The sequence below is a fragment of the Oryx dammah genome, unplaced genomic scaffold, assembly GCF_014754425.2.
Source record: "Oryx dammah isolate SB20612 unplaced genomic scaffold, SCBI_Odam_1.1 HiC_scaffold_27, whole genome shotgun sequence".
NCBI lineage: Eukaryota > Metazoa > Chordata > Mammalia > Artiodactyla > Bovidae > Oryx > Oryx dammah.
Genome location: NW_024070211.1, coordinates 122,329,551 through 122,342,429, shown reverse-complemented (window position 1 = coordinate 122,342,429; position 12,879 = coordinate 122,329,551). Strand labels below are relative to the sequence as shown.

At 31.4% G+C, this 12,879-nt stretch overlaps 1 protein-coding gene across 1 annotated transcript in view; it reads left to right on the top strand.

The window, feature by feature from the left end:
- The window catches only part of NCKAP1 (NCK associated protein 1), a 109,417-nt gene that overhangs the window by 4,963 nt on the left and 91,575 nt on the right, over positions 1 to 12,879 (top strand). The window contains exon 2 of the mRNA XM_040227761.1: positions 9,925 to 10,035. Within this exon, the coding sequence (XP_040083695.1) occupies positions 9,925 to 10,035 (111 nt within the window). The remainder of the gene's footprint in view (positions 1 to 9,924; positions 10,036 to 12,879) is intronic.

Genomic DNA, 12,879 nt, shown 5'->3' with positions numbered 1-12,879 from the left:
TAAATAACTTAAATAATAAATTTTTAAAATGATTACAGAAGGAATACTTGTTATTGTCAAAACTCAAATACGACTTCAGAAATTCTCTGCCTGTTCATCTCCCACTTTTAAAAAATAAGCTGTGTATACTTATACAGTTTTTTGTACAAATGCTAACATATGTGCTTGTATATTTTATTATATTATGACTAAAATAGATTATTTCCAAAAATAAAGTTGAAGAAGCAGCATGGTACAGTTTACATATAAATAAAATGAGGATTCTTAATCTGTTGCTTGTATATTTATATTTTAAGAAAATTAAAGGGATGGGCATATTTAGCTAGCTACATGCAATATGCTGAAAATGAGGAGGCTCAGATGAGAAGGTATTGGTATTGAAAATTTTTGTCTTTACTGGCAAGGGTGATTGAAAATTTAATTTGTATTCTTGTTTGATAATTTACTTGCAGTGTTAGTGTTAAGTAAATTCCAACAATAATTTCAGATCATGTTCAGTAGATATATACATTTATATGTTAAAAATAGTTTTCTCTCTTTGTTGTTGTTCAGTCGCTAAGTCATGTCTGACTGCAACTCCATGAACTGTAGCATGCCAGACTTCCCTTTTATGTCTTTCTTTAGCAAAAAGAACATGTAATAAAAGTAAAAGTAATGCTAGCTATTTATTGAATCTCTATTATATCCTAAATTAAAAAATTTTTTTTCTTTTAGTTGTCCACAGATCTGTAATTTATCCTCTAGATCTGTGATTTATTCTCTAGATAAAGCAGTTGAATTTGGTTAACTTGTCCAGGTCTTACTCTAAAAAATGAAAGTTTGGATTGACTCCTTTCTTTCTAAACTGCTGAGTCTAGGCTCTTAATTTATTTTTGTCATTAGATTATAATCATTAGTGAAATTTTTCTGGCACATATAATTTTGAACACACAATAATCTTAACCTAAAAGAAATAGTCAATTAGTCAATTATAGAAATTATTTTCTTATTTATTGTAGACTACTTTTATATGAACTTTGTATGGGTTTGTTATGAAAAGGCATTGAGGTTATAATTAACAGTCCACCAGTGATTATTAAATACTTCTATTTAGCTTTGTAGTATATTGAAATGAGAAATAGTTTAGAATTAGGAAATTTAAAATTCAATTTATTGACATTTTGGGGAACTTACAAATATTTTTATTTACTTTTTATATTATATGGATTTTTTTCTTTGTGATTATTTCTAAAATTAGCCCATGACATATTAAAAGCACAAACTGAGAGGACTAACCATAGGAATAACACTAAGAAAACTGAAAACTAAAAGAAACTGTTGCTTGAGGGAAGAGCACGTATAAGGCAGGAAGAAGGTGTGAGCTCAGACAGTGAGACAGCATCTCTTCATTGAAGAGGCTTTGTCTCTTGAGATTTCAAATATACATTCTATGTTTGGATTTTTAAAGTCAAATGGCAACTTTTTTTTTCCATTGAAAAACCCTGCATGAAATAAAATAATTGCCATTAAGGAAATACAACCAATAAGTGTGTTTCTTTCTGTCTTGAACTTTACAAAATTTGTACTATTCTTTTCTGTTCCCAAGATGTGTTTTTTTGTTGACTGGTTTTAATATTGTCATTTTTAGTAAATGTAGTAAAATCTTCTTAATTTTGATCCTATTAGGAATTTGCAGTATTGTAATTATTAATTTTGACTCAATATGACAGAATCTTCTAAAACATTTCTTTAAATACTATTGTAATGAAATGTTTTACTTCAATAAGTTAAACTTAATAATCTCTTAAATTGCAAGTTTGTAAGGAGAGTTGAACAGCAGAAAATGGCATAGACATCTTCTTGAGAACTGAATGACAGTAACTTTTATTTGAATCATTAACATTTTTAATAATTTTGAAATATATAACGGGTTAAAGTTTTTGACGGAATATCTTGTTTTAAGTATTGGAAAATACTGCATACATGATTATTTTAGATACTTGACAGTAATAAAATTGTATCTTTCATAAAACTTTGGCAGTCATATTATGAGCTATTCTTTCAGTTAATAGCAAATATTGGGAGTTTTCTTTTCATTCATTCGTTTGTTGAATGGCTTCCTGGACACTGGGAAAACAAATTAAGATACAGTCTCCAGTGCCAAGAAATTCGTATTGTAGTGGGTGAGACAGATGTGTAGATAATTAACTAAAATGCAGTGATTAAGTGTTGTTGTGGGTATCTTGAGAACTGAGTTAAAGATTCCTGTCTGGGGGAGATGGGAAGAAGAGATGGTGACTTTTGTGCTTGGTTTTGAAGTATGAATAGAAACTTCAGCTAGGCAATGACAAGGAATAATCAGTCATTCAAGATTCCAAACTTTTGTTCAGTAGAATATATAAAGATATAAAATATATAAAGTTTTAAAGTCCTGTATTAATCCTTCTTGCTGGCATATAGACTCTAAACTTTTTTTTTTTCCCCCCCGTACTTGTAGCATTCTGTGGGTTGAGAGGGCTAGATTCTAGATAAAACTTTGGTACTTTGTTTTGTTTTGTTTTGTTTTTTTAACTTAGGACAAATTGTTTAATCTTTCTGAGTTAGAGTTCCTTTATTTATAAATTGAGGAGCCCCTTGGTTCTTGGTTAGAAATACATAACTTAATCATTTAAAAAGGTTTTTAAAAGCACATCTGGATCATGACCCAAATCTACTGAATAAGCAAAAGCCCTTGAAGTTGTTCTGAAGAACCACTGAAATAAGTAAAATTAACTTCTTAATACTTCTGATTTCTTTTTCTGATAATTGCAATGATTTAATTTTGATTTTCAGGGATAACTAAATTCCTGGAATCCTTGGCTGCACATAGACTCTGTACTAGCAAAACCATCTACAGGGTGCTTATTTGCTCTCAGCGTCTCCTACACTTCAAGTTACATTTTTTGGTTTTCTAAGCCACGTTAGTCTTATTGACTCTAATTCTTGCAATCTTAGATATTCCTGTTTTCCCACGTGTGGAATGCTCTTTAATTAGCATTATAAAGTTGAGAATTAAATGGGTTAATTCACAAAGTGCTAGTATAGTGCCTGGCACAAGAGTAAGACCTTAGTGAATAGATGCTGGGTATTTCTGGAGCTTGAAACATAGTGGGCAGTTACCAAGTGTTCACTTTTTCCTAATAAACCCAGCTCAATACCATCTTTAGGAACATTACTTAATTATTCCTTTTTACTGCCTGGTATTATAGTTTGATATCTACTTACTGCTAATTCAAAATAAGTATTTGTTCTTCAGGAGTATGTTTCCCAGAAGTCCTTTAAAGATCAACTTCTTTTAGAATAGTAACAGTGTAACCACATATAACCCTTACTCTTTGTTGGATATAAACTGAAATGTTTCTGTATATGAGAAGCTGAGAAAGGTTTGAAAACAGTAACATAGACATCTTTTTGAGTATTGAATGGTAATTAGAAACTTTGATTTATTAAAATTTTTAATAAAGAATTTTGAAATAATGAGTCAAAATATTTATGATTTTCTGAGAACTTGTCCTTAGGAAACAATAATCATAATATTTATATACCTTTAAATTGGCTATTATTGACTCTATAAGAGATGATTTATAAAATTACATTAATTTTAAAGCATTTCCAGTAATTTCCATTTACTTTCCTATCAAGTTTTTTAATCTAAACTATAGAAGTGGGTTACTTTTTTTCTTCTCCCCCCGCCCCCTTTTTTTTTTACCTACCCAATCTCAAGGGGGAAGTTGCAAGCAGATTGATTGGCCAAAATGTGGGCGATACGCATGAAAAAAAAAAGAAAAATTTAATCAGTATTTTTAGAATTTGAGGCTTGTTTTGGTCTTGATACATTTTTGGGGTTTTTTAAGATATTTTTAATACTTACTGGAAAGTTGCACACTGAAACTCATTATTTTTAAAATTAGAAAATAAAAGAGTTATAGGCAAGTTCCTTTTACAATCCATGGTCTTAAGTGATGTCCATTTTTCCTCTAGGTATTAATATCAATTTGTTGAAGACTCAAGGGAGAATTTAGTCCCCTTGTACTTCAGTTTTGCAAAACCTGCTTTAAAACAGGTTTATTATTTTTTGTTTGTGGAGTAAAAGTTAAATTCATCTTTCATCTTGATCACATTTTGTATTTTTCTCTTTCCTAATACGATTCAGGTGAGGCTGATTTCTCTCCTATACTCTCACAAATAGCATTGTCATTCTGATCCCTGGGATTTTGTTCATGTTTTTTCCAATTAAGTTACTGTATTAAAATAAATTATTTTGTTCTGTAATATTTTGGCAAAGGAATGTGTTTTAAGTTAGACTGGAAATTAAAAAATAAAACTGATTGAAGCAATCAGATTTTTTTTCCTTTAATAATGATTACTTCAATAAAAATTTTGAGCAGCTGAGGTATTGAAAAAATGGAACAATTTTTACATATTTTTTTGGTGTATATATTTTTCAGTAACTGTTTTTAGTGTGTTTTTGTTTGTTTTGTTTTTAGTGTTTTGAAATACTTGAGTACTCAAAGTTAGTAATCATAAAGCCTTGAGTGAGTCACTTAATTTCTGATGCTCCTTTTCTCTCTGTTGCATAAAGATTTAGATAATTTCTAAACCAAGGTGTTTTACATGCAACAGGTGCCTAGTAAATGTTCCTTTTACTCTTGACTCTTATAATCGCTATCGTTTTGTTTTTTCTTGATGCTTAATCTCTTACGGATAGAGGACTGTTTCTGCACTTTCAATTTTTATTTTTTAAACATTGTGGTAAGGAAGTTCTTGGAAAAATATGTAATGTTAACCATGCAAAGTTAAGCTGTGGTACGTAATCTGTGTTGTGACAACCCAAGGAAAGACCTTGGAAGGGATTTCAGTGGTAGATTTGGCAGGAAGATTTGTTGAAAAGTCATACTTTAAAACTATATTAAGTCTGATTTTGAGGTTTTTAATCAAAGATGTCTATTTTGTGGCCTGAATAAAATAATATGTGGTTTTCTGAAACATCTTTGTTTATTTTGGATAATAACATTATATTTGTGTTTTGTGAAGAAATGAACTAAGAAATACTGAATTGACAACACTAATTTGGTTAAATGTATGGTCTTTTTTGATAATTAGGAACTCATTATAGATATCCATCTGTTGTGAAAAGTTCTATTTAAAAAAAATAGAAGATAATTAAAACTTACAAGAATTTGTGTGTCAGGCACCTGGAATAAGCACTTTTTGTGTATTTTGTCTTTTAAAAATCTGAACAACCTACCTTATTAAGTAGGTAATAATAGTATCCTTAATTTGTGGGTTAAAGTACTAAGGCTCAGGGAAGCAACTTGCCTAAGGCTGTATGGGCTGTGATCCACTTAGAGACAGTTATTAATTATTACATTTAAGTACTTCCTTTAACACTAGTATAATTTTATCTGCTAGATTAGTCTTAGCTTTGTTAAATTTAAAGATAATTAGAATATTCATGGGAAACAAAGTTTCAGTTATGAAAACTGGAAATTTAAGTGTATAAATATTTAAATTTGCTTTAGATCTTCTGGAATTTTAAATTCTGGTATTTTATGCATTATGAAGTCATGCTGAGTCAAGATAAAATAAGGTTTTAGAGTGGTGCTCTTTAAAACAATTCTAAAATTACAGATGTAGTTTCCTGTTTGCTTCTTGATGAAATAGCCCTTTTAGCCAATTATTGTTGTTGTTTTAGTTGCTAAGTGTATCTGACTCTTTTGTGACCCCATGGACTGTAACTCTTCAGGCTCCTCTGTTCCATAGGATTTCCCAGGCAAGAATACTGGGGTGGGTTCCTGTTTCCTCCTTTGGGGGATTTTCCCAACCTGGATCTCCTGCATTGCGAGGCAGATTCTTTACCACTGAGCCATTTGGGCAACCCCTTAACCAATTATTCAAAAAACTGTTTTTTTTTTTTTACCTTTTGTAGAGATGAGATTCAGGGGTTTAGACAAAATTTTGTCCTTTACTCCCCTTTTCTTTTTTTTGGAGGGTGGGGTGATGGACAGGTTAGATGTACTCTAGTTTGAATTGATCAAACCTTTTGATTCAGTCTTTGTGGCAAGCCTTTCTTGAATATATTAGTTTAAAATATACTGATAACTAAGTATAGTAGTATATTCAATTTTTTCCCTTTCTTTTTCTTTTTTGGCTGTAACTCGTGGCTTGTTGGATCTTAGTTCCCCAACCAGGGATTGAACCTTGGTCCTCGGCAGTAAAAGCTCAGAGTTATAACCACTGGATTGCCAAGGAATCCCCTGTCATTTTCTTAAACATGTTATTTCAAAGGGTAATACTTTTAAGAGTGAAAGATGAGTTTTGTGTAATGTTACTGTAGTAGGACGAGGTAAGAGTTTTAGGTGTACCAACTGCAGCCTGTGTTTTTAAAATATAGGTTATTATCTTATGATTTCTTTGTTGTTGGTGTCATTAAAATGAAAATTTTGAGTTGAATGAAGATTTAATCTCTATAAACTGAGACATCTGGTCAGTTGGGATATTGTTGTATTCTTTCAGTATGGTAGGACATTATTCTTCAGTTAATTATTAAGAATGGCTTTTTGCCAGGATGTATTAACCTAAATACTACCTTTTAGTCAAGTTTTGTTTTTTTTTCTTGCACTTTTTTTTTTTTGCCTGAGTATTTGCAAGTGTCTCTATTGGTATCTCGAATAGGTTGATTTCAGAAAAAAATAAAATGGTGCCTAGTACTCTTGTATAGTGTCTGTGAATCTTGTGTTTTTTTATTGGCATTTTTTGAGTGAATGTAGTGTGCCAGATACCCTTAAAAATTCTGCTCATATGCACATACACTGGAGAAGGCAGTGGCACCCCACTCCAGTACTCTTGCCTGGAAAATCCCATGGATGGAGGAGCCTGCTATGCTGCAGTCCATGGGGTCGCTAAGGGTCGGACACGACTGAGTGACTTCACTTTCACTTTTCACTTTCATGCATTGGAGAAGGAAACGGCAACCCACTCCAGTGTTCTTGCCTGGAGAATCCCAGGGATGGGGGTGCCTGGTGGGCTGCCATCTATGGGGTCGCACAGAGTCGGACACGACTGAAGTGACTTAGCAATGCACACACACACCCACAAGCACCCACAGATACTAATCTAATGGGCAGAAACTTTTTAGGGTAGATTGCAATTATGATTTGTTTAACAGATGAAGAAACTGAGGCACAGAAAATTACTCATTTACGGTTATATCTAGGAGCCAGGATTTGAACATGGACGGCCTATCTTATAACTCATGTTCTTAACTACTAGGCTACTCGTTTTCTATGAGTAAAGCAAATTTGGTTATGTTCAGACTTGTGGTAAATAATAAATGATAGGAGGAAAGAATCTTAGTCATTATTTCTAATTCTGTTTACTATGATAAAGACTATTGAGTGGTTACTATTCACATGAGACTTTTACTTAGGTAATTATAATTATAGCTATTAGGTAAATACTAATTTCCCCATTTACACATGAAGAAATTGAGATTAGGAGATGTGTCGTAATATATTCAAGTATGGATTGTCCCATGGATAGTGAGTGATGAAGACTGAAATTTAGTCTTCTATTCCAGGGTCTGTATTCTTAATCTTTATGGCATACTGTCTCCCAGTGTAGTTTGTTTAAATATGGCTCAGTGAGTAGTGTGGAAAAAGGTTAAATTAATTCCAAGGAAAGACTATATAACCACTTATTTTTCCACTGAAATGAAATTCCATTCTTTTTATTTTCTGTGCAGTAAGGAAGAGCTGTTTATATACAGATATTTCTTTAGTTACTTGATCAAATTCTTACACAATAAAATTCGTGATCACTGGGAATGGGTATGGTAGTCTATTATATTTTATTAGTTATTTCACTTATATTGTTAAAATAAATAACTGAATTTTAAAATAATTAGAGTATGAAAGATGATACATAATATTTAAAAAGAATTTGGAATCACTTTAGTATTCTGTACTACCTCAGGCATGTTCTTGAAACTTGGCTTTCATTTTATCATTGATACAAGGAATTGCTAATATGTAGCTATTTCCATTGGTACAAATTCTTAGTTATGTGGCTCTCAGTTATTCCTATATATAATATTTTGGGGGATGTGGGTTAATTGGAAGATTAATTTATGAGAAATAGTATATTAAGCTAGTGACAGTCTACTCTGAGGAAAAGTCAGATATATTAGTGTTTATGATATTGAAATGAAACTTATACAATAGCTTTGTGTCAGTCTGGTTAAAGATTATGAGGTTCTAAATTTCTTATAGTTAATTTTGTTTTATCTACTTATGTTTGGAAATTGAGATAATTCTTACTCCATTCCTATTTCCTTTTGGAAAATATAGGAATTTTTGCATGGATTTTTATACTTTGGTTTGGTAAGGAGTTAGTTGGTATTTGAAAAACAGTTGAAATTTGAGCTAAAGTGCAAAGGTCATCCAATAACGACTTATTTTTATTCTTGGCTACCGTTTCTTTTTAAGGTATGTAAAATTTCACTGATGGTTTTGCTCCTGGTTTTATACTTGCATGTAGTCTTTATTTTTTCCTTCTGGTATTATTTTTAAGTTATTTAGAAAGAGCACCAATAAACTGACATGGTTGTACACCTCACAGTAGTATTTAAATATATATGAATAATATAAATTCTATAAACTTATTGTGTACTAAAACTTGCTGCTTAGAATACCTTTAAAATTGTAGCACCATATAGTTTCCATCTTGTTTTGTTATTCATAGTCTGCAGTGCATAAATTCTCTACTGAAACGTATGTCACGTATGTCAGAGTTTGACAGTCATTGTTTACAAGTAATTTTCTCTCTTTTTATTACAATGCTTCCCCAGCAAGGACAAGTTTGGAAGGTTTGCAAAGCTTTTCACCTTCCCTTTGCCCGCTTGCCCGCTTTCAGATCAGTTTCATGTTTCATGACTTCTCTTTCTGCAATCCACAACATAGCTATAGTAAACAGTGAAAAAACATTAAATTACAGTATTGTATTTCCTCACACATAATAGATAACTTTTCAAAGGACATACCCTCTTTAAAATACAATGAAAAGAAGTTATGTAGAAATGTTACCATTTTAGTAATTCACTAGGAAGCAGTTAATAATGTCACAGAATGAAACTGAACAGTATTGAAGATTATTCTGTATTGCTCATAGTTCAGGTAAAAAGTTCTTTCTAATAATAATGCCTTACATTTGTACAATGCTTTACAGTTTAATACAGAGAATGCTGTACTGCTGATGTGGTCAAAATGTAAACATTTCCATTTGTTCTGTGCTTATGAGATATAGAATAGATGTAGATTTCATTGTTTGAAGTGCTGCTGGTACGATGGAGAACAATGTTGTAACTCAGATTTTCGGCAACACAAGTTAATACTATGAGGCCAGTTGTAGCGCCTTCCAGTTCTTTTGAACTAGGGCTTGTATTTAAAATGTTTAGGTTGAATGAGGAGAACATTTTGGAAGACATTTAAACATAAGCTTTTATTATATAACACATAGAAACATTTCTAGTACTCTTATTGAATATTTAATTTTGTAATACTTTATTAGCTTCAGATGAATACAATCCTACCTCAAACCAAGAATTTTTTTTTCTTTTTCTTTTCTTTCTTTTTTTTTTTTTTTTTTAGGTTTGAGCTTTTTCCTTCACTGCTGTTCTGCGCTAACTGCTTTGAAACTTTCCATGCATTTTTTTTCAGTAGAAGAACATCTCTGTACTGTCTCCCATTGCATATTTCAGCTGTGACAATCCCTGCACTTTGCCTATTCATTTTATCACCTGCTCACCAAAAACAAATATCTCTCTAATTTCTGATTACAGATGTGCTATTATTTTTTGGTTTTAGAAAAACGATGCATTTCACTTTTTTTATTACTGTTGTTTTATAGGCTTGTGGAGACCCCAAGGCAAAACCATCCTACCTTATTGACAAAAACCTGGAATCTGCTGTGAAATTCATAGTCAGAAAATTCCCTGCTGTAGAAACTCGCAACAACAATGTAAGTCATTTAAATTTATATTTTACTTGATTTTAGCCATCTGTAGTGGAAGTAATGGTCAGTACTTGAAGTAGCTCTTATTTATCTAATTCTTTGTATTTTGAATATATAAACTATATACATTAAAGGCTTTTAGAGATAATATTCTTATCTCAGAAATTGGTGGAAAAAACACATTGAACTACATTGCCATTTTATTACAGAAAAATAGGATCTTAATTTCTTACGTATACTTATTCCCTTTCAAGTTGCAACAAAGAGTAAGGTAATAGATATGTATATATTTTCAAATATTAGTATTTGCATGACTAGTTAGGGACTTTTTTCTTATAGTCATAGGTTTAACTTTGTCTTGAAGTTAGAAAATGTCTCATAGAGCTTGTATTGTTTTTAATAATTAGCTGTTTAGCTTTAAAATGTGTTTCTTTTTATAATTGAGAAAAACTTGTTATATTAAATAAGATAACAAGCTGATGGTGTTAGGATGTTTATTATTCCATATTACATTTCCTCAGATGGTAAAATTTTTCATAGTATTATATTGAAAGATGGTAACATTTAGAGTCTTCCCAATTCCTTCACATATCTTCTGGTAATTCTTTATAATAACTGCTATGAGTAACTGACTTTAGGAAATCAGGGTTATTTTTCACCTTACTGTGGTCTTTTCATTTAAATTTTGTTGACTTGGACTCTTTCTGCATGTCTTCTCTTTTTCCTTTTTTCTCTGGTGGCCTTATAATTCTTTTCTCTTTTTCTTAATGTACAAACTTAGTCTAGAAATTTCCTCTTACATATAATCTCCCTACTTTTAAGAAGCTCTGCTTAAAAGATATTTTGCCATTTTTTGGTTTCTTTAAATCATGTGTATGTTCATTGAAGATTTGTATTTAGCCTGTTATTCAACTTTCACTTAAAAATATTTTAATGTGAAGGGGAAATACCAGTCAGAACTAACAAATAAGTCTGAAGTGCTTTTCAAATAATTTTTTAAAGTTTTTATTTTAAAAGTTTTCTGTTTTTTTGTGAATATAGGTTAATAGAAGTCTTTCTTTTGTTTCACAGAGGATTTTTTTTATCATTGGTATATTAAGATAGTTCCTGATTACATATGGGTAGTTGAAAATGAACATGTCTTCAGAACACTATTATTGTGTGGAAAACTCTTTCTTCAATTGTTGATATTAGTTTGCTAACTCATATGAGAGATTATATATTCACTCTAAAAGAGATTTTATAATGAACTCTGTTTTACATTTAATTTTATGCTTCTCTTTCTCATGGCTTATAAAATCTGTGACACGAGCTCTTCAGAGAATCTTTTCAGTTTAATTTATATGTGTGTGTAAATTTCTGTATGAGAATAAGCATAGTTCCTTGATACGAGACCTTCTATTAGAAAATTAGCAAGATCTGATTAAACATATTTCATATCAGTAAATCTTTTTGTTGAATAAATTTATAATCTTTGTTCTTGATTTGCTGGGCATGCTGTTTACAATAAGACTAGGTTTTTGTTATTGTTTGTTTTTTAATAGTTTATTTTTCAACTTTTGTAGCACAAAATTGATTTTTTAAATAACTATTCAGACATGATTCACATAGCATACAGTTCACCTGTTTAAAATGTGCAGTTCAGTGGGTTTTAGTTCATCCACAGAGCTTTGTATCCCGGTGCCACAATCAATTTTAGACCATCTTCATCATCCCCACAGGAAACCCAAGACCCATTAGCAGTCACTCCTGCCAGTATCCCCACCACCCCAACTCTAGGCAGACATGAATCTCCTTCTGTATGCTTGCCTGTCCTGTAGATTTTATATAGATAAAATAAATAATGTGTCTTTTTTGACTGGCTTCTTTCACTTAGTATAATGTTTTCAAGGTTTAGCATTTATTCAGGTTGTAGCATATAGCAGTACTTTTTATTGCCAAAAAATATTCCATTGTGTGGATATATCACCTTTTATTTATCCATTCATCAACTGATGGATGCTTGAGTTGTTTCTGCTTTTTGGCTATTATGGATACTGCTACTATGAATGTTTATGTGAAAGTTATATAGACATATGTTTTTCATTTCTCTTGGAAATGCATGCCTAGGAGTAGAGTTGCTGGGTCGTGTGATACTTGTATGTTTAACCTATAAAATCAATTATACACCATTGTTAAATGTTGTCTCTGCTTGTAGAAGGTACTCGGGTTGTGTTGTTTGCAAAGTCTGAATTTTGTCATATGGCCTTTACAGCTATTCTGTGTAATGCCATTCTGTTGTTTCTTTACATGCTAAAGTACTGTGTGTACTGTTTGTGAAGTTTTGCGATCTTAGTTTTGATTTGGGCCTGCTAAAATCCTCATGAGAAATTCCTAGCAAGTTTGGGTTAGGAAATGAGAAATGAGGGATTTCATCTTGTAATTTTTTAATTCTAGAGAAGTGGTTAATAGAAGTATAAGGACAGGGAATGACAGTATTGTCTGGGAAGATCAGAGCTTACAGATTTCTGGCTAAAAACACTGAAGAAATGGTATTGACATCACAGTTGGCTTTTTTCTCTTCTTATTCCTGGTCTTCGGGCCATTGTAGAGATATGTGCTATAGAGCATGCTTGTATTATCTCAGAGATCAAGGAGAATTACTGATTAGCAGTATTTCTGTTTTCATGCATGTTACACAAGCACCACTTGTCCCCGATTTCAGAAAAAGCAGTCACAAAAAGATTGTTTCAGTGGAAAATTCAGCAAAATTTTTGCTTTCAAGTTTCTAAAATGATCCTTACAAAAAAGCCAGTCTTATTTTGCAGCGAAAAATTGATTTTTTTAAAAATTGTTTCTCAGATATCTGCT